Source organism: Macaca nemestrina, chromosome 9, assembly GCF_043159975.1.
Source record: "Macaca nemestrina isolate mMacNem1 chromosome 9, mMacNem.hap1, whole genome shotgun sequence".
Classification (NCBI taxonomy): Eukaryota; Metazoa; Chordata; class Mammalia; order Primates; family Cercopithecidae; genus Macaca; species Macaca nemestrina.
Window position 1 is genome coordinate 110647714 of NC_092133.1, and position 16495 is coordinate 110664208.

Genomic DNA, 16495 nt, shown 5'->3' on the forward strand with positions numbered 1-16495 from the left:
AGGGCAGGGAGGAAGTGAAGACATTATTACAAAGAATTATTTGGTTGGGGGGAAACTTTTCCTGCACATCAATAGACGCATTCCTTAATGTGCTGTAAATAATGGTTGGAAAATTTTCTTTTTAAAAAGGAACATTTATAGAACACCTACTTTGAGTCACTAAAGCTGAAGTAATACCATTCATATTATATTACTACTTCCTTATGAGTTAAGCAGACTTTTTTGAGTTTCATGAAAAACTAGCCAATTTTTCTAGGAGAATGCATTCTATAGAAAATGTGCTCCCAGCTCAAATTTTCATCTTATGAAGTTATCAAAACAATAACATGATAACAACAGCTTCTTTGGTCAGCCCCTTCAATTTTTTTCTGTTCTCCAGGGACTTTCAGCTCCTCTCCTCCACTGTCATTCTTACTCAAAGGTATGACTTACTTCACAGAGAAAACCAGAGTAGAGAGAAATTGCCCCCCAACCCACCCACTGAAATGACAAATCTTCTTGTAATCACACCCATCAGCTCCTCTTTCCCCAATGCTATAACAGAGCAGCTGTCCCTCTTTCAACTTACGGTAAATCTGTCTATCCGGGCAGTAGATTGTATCCCTTCCTGCCATCCCAGGCAATTAACACCCTGATTACCTTTTCAGTAGTTTAATGTCAACATATCCCCCAATACGAGATTCTATCCATTGGCATTCAAGAATGTTCACAAGTACCCTATCTTAAAAGCAAACATAAAATAAAATAAAAAGTCAACCTCCCTCCACACCTCTTCCTTCCAGAGCTATTGTCTGTCTCCTCCCCCTTAGTAGAAACTTCCAGAGAGAATTTTATCTTTACTTGTTTTCTCTCTTTCTTTACCTTCTATTGACTCTTCAGCCCATTGCAATCTGGTCTCTAGTCCTGTTCCTCCATCGCCCCACTGAATGACTCTTGGAAGAGTCAACTCTCAGTAACCATCATACCACTAAGTCCAATTGCATTCCAGTCCTCATTGGAGTGGAACTCTTAATAATGTTCCACTCTTGTCCAGAGCTTCCTTTTAGAAATTCCCCCTCCTCTTGGCCTTCATGACAATAGGCCCTCCTGGTTTTCCACTTACCTCCCCAGCTGCTCATTCTCAAGGTCTTTTATTAGTTCATTGTGGCAATCCAGGCTTTAAAGGGTCCTTAACATCTTATCCTGGGTCTCCTGAAATTTCCTCAGCAATTTTATCCATTTCTTCTACTTTAATTGCCATCATCTACAGGTCAGTGACTCGCAAACTTAAAATCTGCAATCCAAACATCTCCACTGAATTCCTAACTCATTTGATTTTTCTCAAAGAGACTGGAAGCTGAACCTAACCCCAATCAAATTCATGATCTTCCTTCCAAATTAACCTTTTGCTAGTGTCCCTTTGCTTACATGAAGGCAATTGCACCCATCAGTGATGAGGGCCTGAGTCTTATGCATCACTGTTGGTAACACCCTCTCCTTCATTGGCTTATCCACCACCATCTGTCCTGTTAGACTTTCTCAGTACATCTGGAATGCATCTTTTCCAATCTCCACTGCCAGGTCCTTGTTGAAGTTCTCCTTTAGATTCTACTATGGTTACTTCAGAACTGGTCTCTTCATTTCTTCCCTTGCGCCACCCATAACCCATTCTACAGGCAAATGCCAGAGTCATCTAATAAAAATACAAAATGAAATCACATTCTTTGAGAGTAAATTCAACAATTCTTAACTGTTGTGGCCATTGTTTGATAATTTTAAATTGTTTTTTATTGATTTCTTTCAAAATCTCTTAAAATTTTAGCTACTTACATAAAACTATGATTAAATATTAAGAGGCAGCCACTTTTCTATTTTGGTTGCTCAAATTATATTTTAAAGATTGCCCTATTTAAAACAGTCCTTTCAAATTTTGAGTATGTTCTCTCTAATGATGTCTTTATTGGTTTGATGAGCGTTTCTGTTGGTTATAATTATTTTAATTTTCCCAATTTAAAAGTAATCCAATGAAGGCAAAATCATTTAATATTGTTATCTCCGACAAATAATATAGTTTTCAAATACGGCTATAACCTCTAGCAAATGTTTTGAATCTAGCGCGATTCAAAATTTAGCATTGTCTTTCTTCATCTTGTTGGTTATTAAAAATACTGTATTACAAAAACTTCACAATGTAACTTTGTTTTAACATTTTAGTCGGTAGTCGTTTCTCCAATATTTGATGAATTTTCAAGGTAAATTTTAAAGGGCTAAAAAGGTAGAATCAAAGTGAAGATTCATTTGTTTATTTCCTTCCTTCTCTGTTAGTACAAATCAAGGAGATGGACAAAAATGAGGCCCAGATGACACCCTTGCATGACAGAGTCACTTGACAGAATAACCACATTTAATAGGCTTATTTTAAACACTAGTTAATTAAAATTCCAACTTTTAATGTTTTTCCAGTTTCACTTCATCTATTCATACATTTCAAAACTAGGTTAGCTCCTACTAAAAATATGGTGTTGTATTGCTTTTCTGATATATATGAGTTTGATGTTTTCAAAAAACTTGACTAGACGTGATGCAGTTTTGAACTTTCAACCCAAATCTCCATATTGCATGAATCTAGAGTACTTTGAGGGTGTTAGTGGTTCAAATGGCCTTCTGGGAGCAATCGATTTCATCTATTTCTGACAAAGGGATGAGAGCCTGATGAAAGGAATGGAGCAGTTACCACCCAGTCTACTCTTACTGATGGACCACGGTTCTAATCTGACTCAGGGAGCCCCAGCTGAAGGCCCTATTTCTGCATCACCCCCTAAGTGGGAGTCCAGGAAACTGGGCATTGCCCACTCACAGCCTCTGCAGGGCGTTCTGGGGGTGCGCTAGGGTACTCTTTCCTTCCCTGGAATTGGGTCCTACCAAGTCCAGGGATTTGTTCTATCAGGAAGAATAATGTGCTCAAGAGACCAAAATAAAATCAACCCGGGAACACTGCCAAATTCTTCCTCTGTCTATCACTTATTCTCATATAGAGCCGGCCTGTCTCCATGCTGGGGAATTGCAAAAATCTAAAACTGACCCTTCTCACCACTTAGTGGAATCCAACAGCAAAGGAAAAAGGTTGTTAGCAAGGACAATTTGCTCTGTACCAACCCACTGGCAGGCAATTCTCAATCAGTACGGTAGGGCTCCATTACCCGGCACTGTGTGTGGAAGCTAAGGAGTCTAGAAAAACCTCAGATCAGCTAAAACCAGGGAAATCAGAGGCAGAACTTAAATATGACATTTCCTTCTGAGTCCATAGTGCATCCCTTATTCGCTGGTTGGAGAAAGCTGGCAAAAGCGCTCAGCTGGAGGCAGGCGTTTTCTGTGTGTTGAGGCGCCGGAGGAGCCATTCCCCTTGGGAAAGGCAGTAGGGAGCGGTGGGCACAAGGTCGGGGTGTGGGCAGTCGCTCCGGAGTGCAGGATCCGGTGGCTTTATTTGCTGGCCTGGCGGGTCTAGGCTGGGAAATGCACACTCAGCAGGGAAAGGGGAAGAGAGATTGGCGGCAGTTTTCTAAAAACAACACAGCTCAAGTCTTCCGCGTGTGCCCGCTCGCTCACCCCGCCGAGGCGCAGAGAGATCCAAACCGGGGCCCCGGAGCGAGCGCGGAGGCCCGGTCCCCCCAGGACGCAGGCGGGCCTCGGAGACTCCAGGCCGGGTGGCCGCCGCTCCCGCCGGGTTCCCCTTCCCTGTCAACCTGCCAGGTCTTGAGAGGCGCCTCTCTCTCCGAGCCTGGACCGAGGTCGCTCCGGGTCACCCTAAATCTGATGATGCCTCTCACCCGGCGCAGTTAGGGGCTGGGACTGGCGGGGCTGCATTTGGGGAGGCGGCGACGCGCGCGGGTAGTAGCCGAGAGCCCGGGCTGCCTCTGCGGCTCTCGCTCCCCCGGGGTCTGCGCTGGGCGCGGTCGGCGCCCCTGTCTCTCCTCCCGCCTGTCTGGGCGCGGGGCTGCCCACGGCTTCGACACTGCTTCTTCCGCTCAACGCAGGCATTTAACTCCCAGCCCTTCTGTGCCCACTTCCCACTCCGCGCCTTCCAAGGGTCCGACAGCTGAGAAGAATGAGGAAACTAGCAGAGGAAGGAGGCGCCCGGGGGGCCGAGTCTCCAGCTAGGCGACCGGGAATCCCGGGGCTCGTGGGGAGGAGAAGACAGGCTTGACCCTGGGCGAGAGAGTGGCGAGTGCGGGCCCCACGGGTGCACCCCCCACTGACCCGGGACCCGCCTGCACCCCGAGGGACGCGCGTCACTGCGCCCAGCCGGAGCCGCGAGCGCGCAGTCCTGGCCTGGGGCCCGCGCGCCTTGGGCTTTCTCCCTGCCCGCCCCTTTTTCTTCCGCCAAAACCTTTGACCAGAGTCTCCTTGCCAGCATTCCTACCTCCCTTTGGCCAGCTATTTGTGCCAGGTAGGAATCAGGCTGCACTTTGGGTGTGTGTGTAGACGCCAATCCCCAGGAGGTGTGTGACCTTTTCACCTTACCCACAAACTCCCTGGGAGGTGGCCCGTGGGCATTGACCCTTCTCTGGGGACAGATCGGTGACCGCAACCTGTTTGTTCCCTGAAATGTCCTTGCTTTTCCCATCTACACACGCTTCCTGCAACAGTTCTCGGAAAACCCTCGGAGATGGGCCTGGGGGGCATCCAGCGGGCTGGGGGCACGCGCCGCTGTGGGAAGTGGGGGTGGCAGGAGCTCGAGGGCCGGCGTGCACGTTCCCTGTGGTTGGGAGCGGGCACTGTGAGGGCGCAGCCAAGAGCACCCCTCCCCCGTCACTCTTTCCCTCCCTCCGGATGCACAGAGAAACGGAGGTCACCCGACCCCTGATTTCCACACCCCTTCCTAGCACCTGGGCTCCCAGACAAGGTTGGGCGGTGTCGGGAGGCGCTTGCCCCCCAGCTTGGAAGGCGCAGCACCTCCCCCCTCCGGTGTTCCCTCTGCCCCAGAGGAACGGGCACCAAATCTCGGGAAACAATGAAGCCTCCGCGGCGCGCAGAGGGCACCCGGGAGCGATCGGCACCCAGCCGCGCGCCCTGATGCGGGCCAGTGAGGCCGCGTGGGGCTGTAACCCGGCCTCGCCCGCCAGGCGGTCTGACTTCGCTTCACACTGCAGCTACACTGCCACCCCTCTCCCGTCTTCGCGGTGCGGCTTCCACTCCAGCCCGGCTTTCCCCTCCTCGTCCTCCAGTTCTGGGCGGGGGCCTCCAGGGGTGCCCCACTGCTCCCCGCCACAGGTCTCAGGCTGGCGCGATGAGGAGTGGCAGGGGGTGACCCTGCGCTCCTCGCCGCCGCGGGCACGGGCCCCAGGATTTGAAGTTGCGAGAAGCAGCCGCCACCTCCCGGGCGCTCCGCACTGCGCGGCAGCGGGATCTAAGCCTCCAGGAGCTGCCCAGCTCTCCCTCTAGGGGTGCAGAGCGAGCACGCGAGGTGGGCTGGCCAGACTCCGCGGCTGGCACCGACCTCCGCGCCCCTTCCTCCGACGCCCGCACCCACGCGCCCGGGGCGCAGACTCCCAGCGCCTTCCTTCCCGCGGAGATCCCTGCAGGATCTCCGGGAAAGACAGACAGACGGACGGGGAGAGCACTCGGAGGGAAAGTTGTTCCTCCCAGTCTCCTGTCAGGCAATTACAGGCGAGCCCGAGCGGGGAGAGGGGCGGGATGAAGCGAGGGAAGGGCTCCGGAGTGGGGGGAGGCCGCAGGAGGGGAGGAGGGGGTGCAGTTGGTGAAACTCCTCTGTCTCCCGCTCATCTTTTCATTGCTCGTTCCTCTCCTTCCCGCAGACACCCGGACCTCCCCTGGGCGCCAGCTCCGCGGCTCCAACGGGTCCAGAAACAAGCCGGATTTTTTTTTTTTTTTTTTTCTTCCTGGAAATTGGCTTTGGTGTGTGTTGCCCTACCTCCCTCCTCCCCCTCCCACCCACAGCCCCCCCTCCCTTTTTTTTTTTTTTTTTTTTTTTTTTTTTTGAGACATGGCCCGGGCAGTGGCTCCTGGAAGAGGAACAAGTGTGGGAAAAGGGAGAGGAAGCCGGAGCTAAATGACAGGATGCAGGCGACTTGAGACACAAAAAGAGAAGCGTTCCTCTCGGATCCAGGCATTGCCTTGCTGCTTTCCTTTCTCCAAGACGGGCTGAGGATTGTACAGCTCTAGGCGGAGTTGGGGCTCTTCGGATCGCTTGGATTCCCCTCTTTGCTGCATTTCCCCCCACGTCCTCGTTCTCCCGCGTCTGCCTGCGGACCCGGCAAAGGGAGAATGGAGAAGGGGTTGCCGCTCCTCTGCGCCGCGCTCGCCCTCGCCCTCGCCCCGGCCGGAGCTTTTCGCAACGGTAAGTGACAGGCGGAGGCGCGGGTGACAGCGGCGCCCAGGCTCCCAGCTGCCCACCCCGGACCGGGGCTCAGGCGGGGCTTCCCGGGATCAGCCGGGAACAGCCGACTCCCGGGCAAAGGAAACTTTTATCTGGGAGGAGAGATGAAGAAATGAGATCAGGCGGTTTAGGGCAGGAGGATTTCAGGTCTTTGGGCTCCCTCCTGACGTTGATCGTTGGGCTGCGGGGCTTTTCCTTACCTCTGCTACAAGACAGAGCTGCCTACCTTCCCGGATCAGCACGCCAATTATCTTAATAATGTTTCCTCCCAAAGGCAATTAGAAGAGACTCCCTTTCAAAAATCTGATGGCTGTTGAAAGTTAATGAACACTTTACCAGGAGATCTTACTTCCTGGTTCCTTTGCTGTGCCCCTAAGCCGTTTCCTCTGGTGGGTGATGGCCAGAGATACCGGTTTGTGGGTTGATGAAACTCCCTCCCCCGCCTTTGTACATCTTCCCTAATCTGTCTGGAGTATGACTGAAAGTTACATAGTATCAATACAGGAATCTGATATATACAGTGTAAGGCACCAGGATATCTGAAAATCCCTAAGCTAGTTGCAGCTTCCACTCAGCTTTTAAAACCACTCACTGTCAAGTAATTGAAAAACTATACTGGGGTCTAAACAGTACCATGTAACCTAAATAATGTGTTTTAAAATGGGATCTGGTTGTAGGCATGTTTGACTTCACACTGTAAAGTAAGTGCAGGCAAGGGTATGCAATTATCTTTACAGTAAGTCGTCAGCAATTGTTATTAACTAATGATCAAATATTTACTTTTGTCTGGCTTAGATTTCAATCACAGTAATTAGAAGAAAAGAACATCCACTACTTACTGTGGTATATTGTTTTAATAAGAGACCGCGAGTGGAGGGCCTCATACCAACAGGAATTTAAATCACATCTTTATGATGGAAGTTAATCTCTCTAATATGCTTTTTCAAGGTTTTGTGATTTCAGCAATGGATTTCCCTCAGCAGCTACCAAGCAGTATTCTAAAGAGATGCTTAAAACAAAACACATGCAAAAAAAATTATGAACATGGAGTTCAACTTATTAGTGAACCCAAGTTGATGGCATTTTTCTATAATCTGGCAGGAAAGCAAGACACAAAAAATTATGAATGTAGAGTTCAATTTATTAATGAACCTGAGCTGGTAGCATCTTTTTATACTCTGGCAGGGAATGAAATAGCATTCTCGTCCAACTGAAAGAGCTCAAATGGTTGGACTAGAAATTATAGTAACCCTGTCCTCCACAACTCTTTGAGAATAAATCCATAGCAGGGGTGTTCACAAGCTCAATGCAAAGAGCTATCAGACTTTAGGTTGTGAACTACACAAATATATATGCAGTACACACACACACTTCTTAATTTTCTTAGCAGAAATGTGGGGAATGCTGAAAATCTGGCTTTAGTTGGTGAGCTTGACCAGCAAAAGCCATGTTGCTATGCTTGAAGTGACCAGAGCCAGAAAATGCCACTGTAACTCAGCAGAACCTCTTAAAGCCATGTCCACCTCCTCTAAGTAACCAGTGTCTGCTAAATTAGTTCATTAACCTTATTTAGGACTAATGGTCCAGAGTCATTAGAAATTGCTCTTTCTTAATCAACTGCTAGAGAGATTTAACAGAGCCAGAGAGTCTAGCAGTCCACATTATCTTATTACACTGTCACTTTCTCAGAAGTCACAGATTAAAGAGCTCTGGTGTGGTACCAAGTCCACCTAAATGTCTTCTGAAGTGACTCTGCTGAGTGACTAGAACCAGGGCTGTTTTATTTCACTCCTGTAACAGATGCCAGACACTACCATGATGTTTGTCCAGAGCTGGAGGAGACTTAATGAGACGAGGTCACTTTCCAAGTTTTCTGCACATTCAGAATAATGCAAGAGTCTCAGTAGAATCACAGAACAGAGTCCAACATGATCATTAGCTGAGATTTTGAACTCCAGTTACAACATCATTTCTTCCTGGCAAACCTTACACTTTTACAAGCCAATGCAAAGGAAACCAGAATAAGACTACCCCCAGTCAAGGAACAAAGTCAAGCACCTAGTGATTGAGAAAAACAATATAACTTATATTGTCTTCTTTTTTAATTTATGGGAAATGATTTCTGTGATGCATGTAGCTTTACGCATTTTTGATGTGCACTTCATCTTTCATTTCCATTTGACCTGGTTTTCCTGTAATAAAATTCTGTAGATTTTTAAATTCATGCTGAGAGCAAAGAATGCCATTCTCTTTCCACAGAGAATCTATTAGATGCAGTGTTAAAATCTATATATACCATTACTGAAAATTTGTGATTGATAGGCTTATATATTTCACTGCTTTCATACCTGTTTCTCTTGTATAGTTTATGCACCGAATTTTTATTGCTCAAAATTAAGCATCAATAAATGTGGCAGCATTTCAGGCTGAGGTGCTCCAGTATGAAATCCATCATAAAATGTGACAATGAGAATCTATGCTGAACAATAAGGCAGTCCAGAGACTAGTTTATTTGGTTTATTTGGCTTCACTTGAGCATTTTTGAAGTGAAGGCTCAAAACGAGTTAGCTCACCTTTCCCAGAATGTGAGAATGTGGGTTACCACACATGATACCCACACCTGTGTGGTGGGTTATTTTTCACCCAACATTTAGGTAATTAGAATTAATGCCATGTGGCTATTTACCTTTTTTTTTTTTTCTGCCCCTTTGCTTTGATCTGATTTTTAAGAATGAACAACCTTACTTGGAGAAGTAAAGCAGAATTATTTCTGCTTCACCAAATATACTTTGTTCTCTGTTGATTTGGATCTCAAGAGCAGAGAGAACTCAAAATCACTTAGATTTATGGGCAGATAAAACAACAACAACAAAAGGTTTGGCTTTAAGCCAATCAAAGACAATCCCCACTGATCAATGACATAGACCAGGCTTATCATCAAAAAACAACACAAGGGGTCGAACAGCATCTTTCAGTCACTTTCCACTTAGAACTTGCTACTTAATGTGATTACACTTCTTGGGGGATAATTAAGTCTAGCAGAAGCTCCCAGGGGACCATGTTAACATCAATTGAGGGGATTTAATGTTTTTAATGCTAGAAGACCTTTTCCTTAGGAAGAAACTTCGGGGCTGGGCGAAGAGTCCTCTCAGATCTCAGTTGGCTTTCTGCCTGAGTCAACCTTCCTGAGATCAAAGAGTGTTTTTTTTGTGGAGTGTTGCACTCAGGGCCACACGAAGGACTTACGGGGACCTTTTAAAGTTCCCCTTAAAAAGTTAGGGAATGTTTAATAACTGGTAATTTATATATAAAGCTAGATTACCTAAGAGGTTGTCAGGAAAGATCTACTAAAATCTTACTTTTATTGCAGATAAATGTGGCGATACTATAAAAATTGAAAGCCCCGGGTACCTTACATCTCCTGGTTATCCTCATTCTTATCACCCAAGTGAAAAATGTGAATGGCTGATTCAGGCTCCGGACCCATACCAGAGAATTATGATCAACTTCAACCCTCACTTCGATTTGGAGGACAGAGATTGCAAGTAAGTGGGAATGTGTTTGAACAGGGCACCACAGCACCATCTAGTGGTCACGCCTGTCTACGGGGGGAAGTCAGCGTGTACAATGTAGATTATAAATGGATCCAGGAGGGATTCCAATCTCAGCCAGATTATATGTCAATGGTATAGAAATTGAATTACGTTAAGTGATTTCTGAGTTCCCCAAACCAGGAAGATTATAGTTACATGTGTAATCTCTCATACTCCTTCCTGTTAGCACTTTTGGTTTGGGAACTCTTTTGTGAAGAAATGTATACACTATGTATGTTTCTTTTTGCTTTCTTTTTTTTTTTTTTTCCCTGGAGAGGGGAAGAACTAGAAACTCAAAAATCTCACTTGCATTTTTATGAAATGCAGTGGATCTCTAATATACATCACATCCACAGATAGTGGGATTGGAGATCTCACTATTTGAGATATATTGAACTGAGGCACATCTTATGATTAAGAACTGCATCTTACTAAGTTTGACATGGGAAAAGCAAATTGTCATTGAATAATGACAATTATTCTTACTAAGTTTGACATGGAAAAAGCAAATTGTCATTGAATAATAAGAAGTCCTACATGATAAGCCAGATGAGGGGTTTTGTAAATGGTAGATTACTGATTAAAATACTTTTATGGAAAATGCTAGAAAATAATTGGTAAGACACGATGAATACAATGGGAACTCAAATACACATCAGTGTTTCATCCATCTGCTTAGTCTTGCTATCTCTTTCTATTGTTAAGTTTCTAAACATTAACTTATGCCAGATTTTGTTATTTGAAGACATTCTCACTACGAGACAGTCGAAATTATATTTCCTCACTTTATGTGAAAGAACTGGTATGTGGATATTGCTTTCCACAGTATTGAAATTATGTTTTTACCTTGCACGTAGCAGTCCACTCGGATACATATTTGCTAGTCTCTCTTGACACCCAACAGACCCCCTGTCTTTATCTTTTACACGTTATCCCATTCTGACACACTGAAAGTGGTGTAGTTTCCAGAGACTTGAACCTGAATATCCATCTTTTATTAAGTTTGTACCTATATAAATAGTTTTATCAAAGAAAACTAATCAATTTAAATCTCAATTCTAAAGTGTTTCTCAGGGACTGAGAGGTTTTTGCAAGTTTTAAAGTGGGTCAGTTTGGTGTAACTGTGTATGGTATCTATAGACTACTGCTACCACTGGACCTAAATATTATTTTGCAAGTATATTCATTGTTAAAGACAGTCTATTTGAACACACGTTTCTTCTGGGAAAGAACAGAGTAATATCAAAATCTTCCTACCTGTAGAAAGCGCTCAACAACCTGTTGAGTTGGTGTAGTAAACTAGCTTTTCATGGTCAGACAGATGAGGGCATCTGGTTCATTCAACATTTTGGTGCCTAGAGAATTAGTATAAATCCATAGGCTGATGATCAGTTTCCAAATAATCAATGTATACTACAGTGCAATAAAATTACACCAATTCCAATTTAATCTTTGCTTTGTGATTCAGAAGTGCTCCAGGGCATTATATTGACTTTTTAATTGTGTATGGAAGTTGCCATTAATAGTGTTACAGTGACTGCTTGGAAACAAAGAGTTCATTGTATTTATTTATTTATTTTGCTAATATTCTTTATGGTGGTTTTTACAGTGTCAATCACCTACACAATCTGGATACTTGTTTTCTATTATATTTCATATACTTCATTATTATTATTAGTAGTAGTAGTAGTAGTAGTAGTAGTAGTAGTAGTAGTAGTATTTGCTTTTTGACCATGTTTAAACTGCTATAGGAGAATTTCTGGTAAAACTTACTCAAGTAATAACATTATTCCAAAAAATAAAGTGCTGTTAGAATTCAATAAACTGACGTTTACTAATTTCTAATCTGGAAATCATGACCATCAATACATGTAACATAATACTTAAAGAATTCAGAATAATCACTAGTTATTGGCACTGGTGTGGTGGTAAATGTTTAACAGCTGGCTCTTTGGAGAAGACAAGTCAAGTCCTGATCTGTATGTAGCACATGCCAATTTCTGTGGTGTGAATACTCTCATCATAGCCAATTTCAAACTACCCATGTGATGTCACTGCCCAGACTAGCAAAGAAATGTGCACAGTTGGTTCTTATGAGCTGGTGGGCGCCAGATCCAGCACACAACCGTAGTAGAAATTTAAGAAGGGAAGCCAGTTGAATCACTTAATATATGTAAAGGGCTTACAATTCTATTTGCACACACATTTCTTCTGGGAAAGGACAGAGTAATATAAAAATCTTCCTACCTGTAGAAAGCGCTCAACAACCTGAGTTGGTGTGGTAAACTAGCTTTTCATGGTCAGGGAAATGAGGTCATCTGGTTCATTCAACATTTTGGTGCCTAGAGAATTAGCATAAATCCATAGGCTGATGATCAGTTTCCAAATAATCAGCATATACTAATTATTACAACAGCATCTCACACTATTACGATAGTGTCTAGCTTGCAGTGGTGTCTAGCTCACAGTTAACCTTAAATAATGTTTTGTCATATCATGGTGTCAGGTGGGGTATGAAGGGATTAAAGGAGCACCTTTTTGGTTAGTTTTCTTTTTAAAAAGTACAATAAAGGATTATTGTAATTCACAGAAAATGACAATTTTAGTGATATCAGCAAAGTATTTGAGAAACTGACATGACTGAGAAGATGTTACGTAACAATCTTATGATGGTGACTTTGCTTTTTTAATGCTATAGAGTAAGGTGATTTCTTAATTGTCCCAACTGAGGCTTTGCTCTCTGTGAAGGTGCCATCTCCTGACCAAAGTTGAAAGGCTGATATGTTTAGCCTGATGAAGTCACTGGAGATTAGATCCATGGAAAATATCTTCGCGCTGTGTTTTGAAGTGTTGCAATGTGATCTTTTTATCAATGAGAAACTCCAGAAAGATACAGGAAGAACAGCATAAGGCATTCCCTTCACTATCTTTCTAAGCTGATTCATATGAATGACTCGTGCTCAGTGTTGAAGGGTGCATTTGAGATTCTACAAATGTGGCAAAATTCTTACCTCCTTTTGTGAAGGCTTTGAGACGAATCCACAGTTCTAAATTTTACAGGGGATTGGAATACTCCAAGAAACAAAAAACAAAAAACACAGGAACACCAGAAATTCTTTGAAGAACAAATTCATAGACTTCAAAGTTTAGATTAGATTCCTAAACACATACTTTTGTTATTAGGGTTTTTTTTTTTTTTTTTTTTGTACTTTATATCAGGTTATTTACAAAAGTGGATTTGAAGTGGCACAAAACTAGGCACAGTTAAAACCACATTCAGAAAGCTGGTGAGCTTTTAGTTATCACTCCTTTTAAGAACAAACTATTCATCTTATTTAAGATATTTAATACTTTTCCTTGTTTCAGCTACATTATATGTCTGTTGGCAGTAAAAAATACTTGCTATACTGATGTCATAGGGTTACTAGTAGGATCAAGTAGTAGATAGGAAAGCCCTTTTAAAAGGTAAAAGTGACCCTCAAAATAAGTTATCATTATTATGATATCTTTAACAAGTTGGTGATTATTAGAACATTTGGAAATATGAAACTAAACGTACGTCAAACTAAATCTGTTGATCCAGTAATGAGATGATTTGCACATGATACACGCTGCATTTTCTGTTGAAATGGTCAGTACTCGTACAGTCAACTTTCACCCTGAGAAAGCTTAAGAAATCGATGTCTTAGCACATTTGCTTATTGTGAAACACCTTTGAAACCCAAGTAAACAGTTTTCTTTTGCAGAGTATAGGGATGGTTAAGTCATTAGACCAGCCACATAGTTCTGGCAGAAAAAAAAAATATTTTTATTCAGATTTTTATTGTTTTATGTATAATTAGGTAAAAAACATCATTTCATAATCTTAACAATACAGTATACAGTCACAACTTCTCATGTGAATAGCACCAAGACTGACCCAGTTCATAAGAAATTCTGGACCATACTTTGCAAAATGGTTGTTAAGTTTTTGCAGTGGCTATCAAAGGTGGATATTTCATTAGGAAAATGAAATGTGTAAGTTGTGCCCCAGTTAGTTTTAAAATGTAACATTCTGTGTCTATGCCACCACTGAATGAGGTTTCATTTCAAATAAGCATCAGAACCATAATACTATAACCCCTTAATTCTTTCATTGAACAAGAATTGGTGTAAATCAGTCAGTCAACAGAGCAGGGGAGCATCTGTCTGCAGGGCTAACACAGGCCTGGGATTTCTAGCTAGATATATGCATGATTTTATTATTCAGTTGAGAGGATTCTAGAGAATGCTCACCGAAGCAGGTGTTAGGGGAGAGGAAGGAATGTTGATTTCTTTTTTGCTAGCAAAATCCTGCACACTTGTGAAGTGTCAAAACACAATTAAAAGTAGAAAAGCAACAAAGAAGTGACCAGTGGAGAGTTCTCGGAAAGACATGTTCATTGCACATTGAAAATGGCTTTCAGTATTTACATTGAACTAGTTAGATCTTACTCCACTGAAGTTTTCTTCAATGGTAAGGCAGATACCTTGAATCTCATAAAAGTTTATATCTGTATAATAAACAAGAATGTCATTGATACGGTAGTTAGAATTTATGAAACTTCTCCAGTTTCCCAGCAATGCACACAATCAGCATGATAATTTATAATGGTTTGTGACAAATACTGCTGAGCAAAGAGGTGTGTGGTTACATTCAGATCAGATGTCACCATCCAGGGAGCAATAAACATTTCACAGACATTGGGTTAAAAACATTAAGGAAATGAATGCAAAGCTCTAACAAAAGTCTGAAAAGGTGGTAGCGTTGGGGGAATCAAACCCAGTAGTGCTTTTCCTACCGACAAGAAGAAAATCTTACTTACCGACGTCAGTGTCTGATTTGAAGTGCTGTTTCATATCATGGCATAGTTGCTTTTTTCATCTATGATTTAGATTCGTAATCTCTCCTATGTGTAACCAATAATAGGCATATTTTTCCTAACTCAATGCATTCAAAGGATGATTGCATTCTTGTAACTTCATAAGAAGTTTAACCGTAGTGAAATTATAAGCAAATAGAGATGATATTCTTTTCAGAATTTTGTTGGAATAATTCACACATTGTTTCTTTAATGCTACTTGTTAAATTACCTACATTATTACAAACTTTGAAACAGTGCTAATGTCTTTTATTTTCAGAGGATATAAACTTATGGAATGAAAAATAATCTGCCCCTTGGTTTCTCAAATCTGATTTTTCCTGCACATTTACATTTATTCCTGCACATTTGCACTTATTGGCACTTTTTGGAGTATAAATTCCATTTTCTGTTTTCCTGAGTAATATTTTCTGTTTTAATCTTTCCTTATTATTATTAGCATGGATTTTTTAGGATTAATTTGGATTTTTTAAGAATGTTACATTAAAATACTATTTATCTCAATCACTGAGTTTTTGGCTTTTTGTATCCAACGGAAGTGCCTCACTCTAGTCCTGTATTTCAGAGCATCACTTACACTAAAACAAAATCCTTGTTTTATGGGAAACTGAATTTTTTAAGCCAAAATACATCTCTATTTTCCATATGAAATAGAGAAGAATATATACCTTTAGTGAAGTATAATATATATTCAGAAAAATACACAACACAAGTATAAGAGCTGATAAAATTTTGTAAGGTGGATACATCCACAAAACCAATCTAGAGGCCAACATTTCCAGCTTCCTAAAAGCCCTCTGATGTCACTTTTAGTCACCAACTTTTGCCCTCAAGGGCAACTGATGTCCTAACTTATGCGACTTCATTTTTATACATTGCAAAATCAGCTAAAACTAAACTAGAGTCTTAGAAGTTTTTATGTACCTGCCAGGCACGGTGGCTCACTCACAAATTTTGGGAGGCAGAGGTAGGTGCATCACTTGAGGTCAGGAGTTCAATTGAAAACAGCCTGGCCAACATGGTGAAACCCCGTCTCTACTAAAAATACAAAATTAGCTGGGCATGGTGGTGCATGCCCGTAGTCCCAGCTACTCAGGAGGCTAAGGCAGGATAATCACTTGAACTTGGGAAGCAGAGGTTGCAGTGAGCCGAGATCTGTGCCATTGCACTCCAGCCTGGGCAACAGGAGCAAAATTCTGTCTCAAAATAAGAAGCCTGTGGGTACTGTCCTTGAATACGGACAGTGAAAGTCTTTGGAGTGGATATAGAAAAAAATAGGCACTATTTCTAATCAAAAAGCAGAATCCTACTGATGCATTTTCTAATTATTTTCAGTGGCTACTGAAGGAAGTATCTCGTCTTTATTTCAAAGTTTTCCATCTGGAGCCTGCTTTTTATGCAGGTTTTATGTGCAAGCAAATTCAGAAACATTCTCCTTTGCCTTACTTTTCTTCATCTTTTTATTTCTGGGTTTGATCTCTAGTGACTTCTCAATATGAGAGGCACTGCCACCAAGCTCAAGTCAATTCAAAAACTATTGGTGGAAGAATGAACCCTCCTCAGAACAACTGCAGGCCAAAGTTGTTACTACTACTTGCAGCATCCTTGGTTATTACTCAGGCAGA

General features: G+C 42.6%; 1 protein-coding gene across 6 annotated transcripts in view; it reads left to right on the top strand.

Annotated features, from left to right (window-relative positions):
- Positions 1–5977: 5977 nt before the first annotated feature.
- Positions 5978–16495, top strand: part of LOC105479920 (neuropilin 1) — a 157545-nt gene continuing 147027 nt past the window's right edge. For all 6 annotated transcript variants that reach the window (XM_011738246.2, XM_011738248.2, XM_011738247.2 and 3 more), the window contains exons 1-2: positions 5978–6337; positions 9747–9921. In XM_011738246.2, coding sequence (XP_011736548.2) covers positions 6265–6337; positions 9747–9921 — 248 coding nt within the window. In that variant the 5' untranslated portion in view covers positions 5978–6264. The remainder of the gene's footprint in view (positions 6338–9746; positions 9922–16495) is intronic.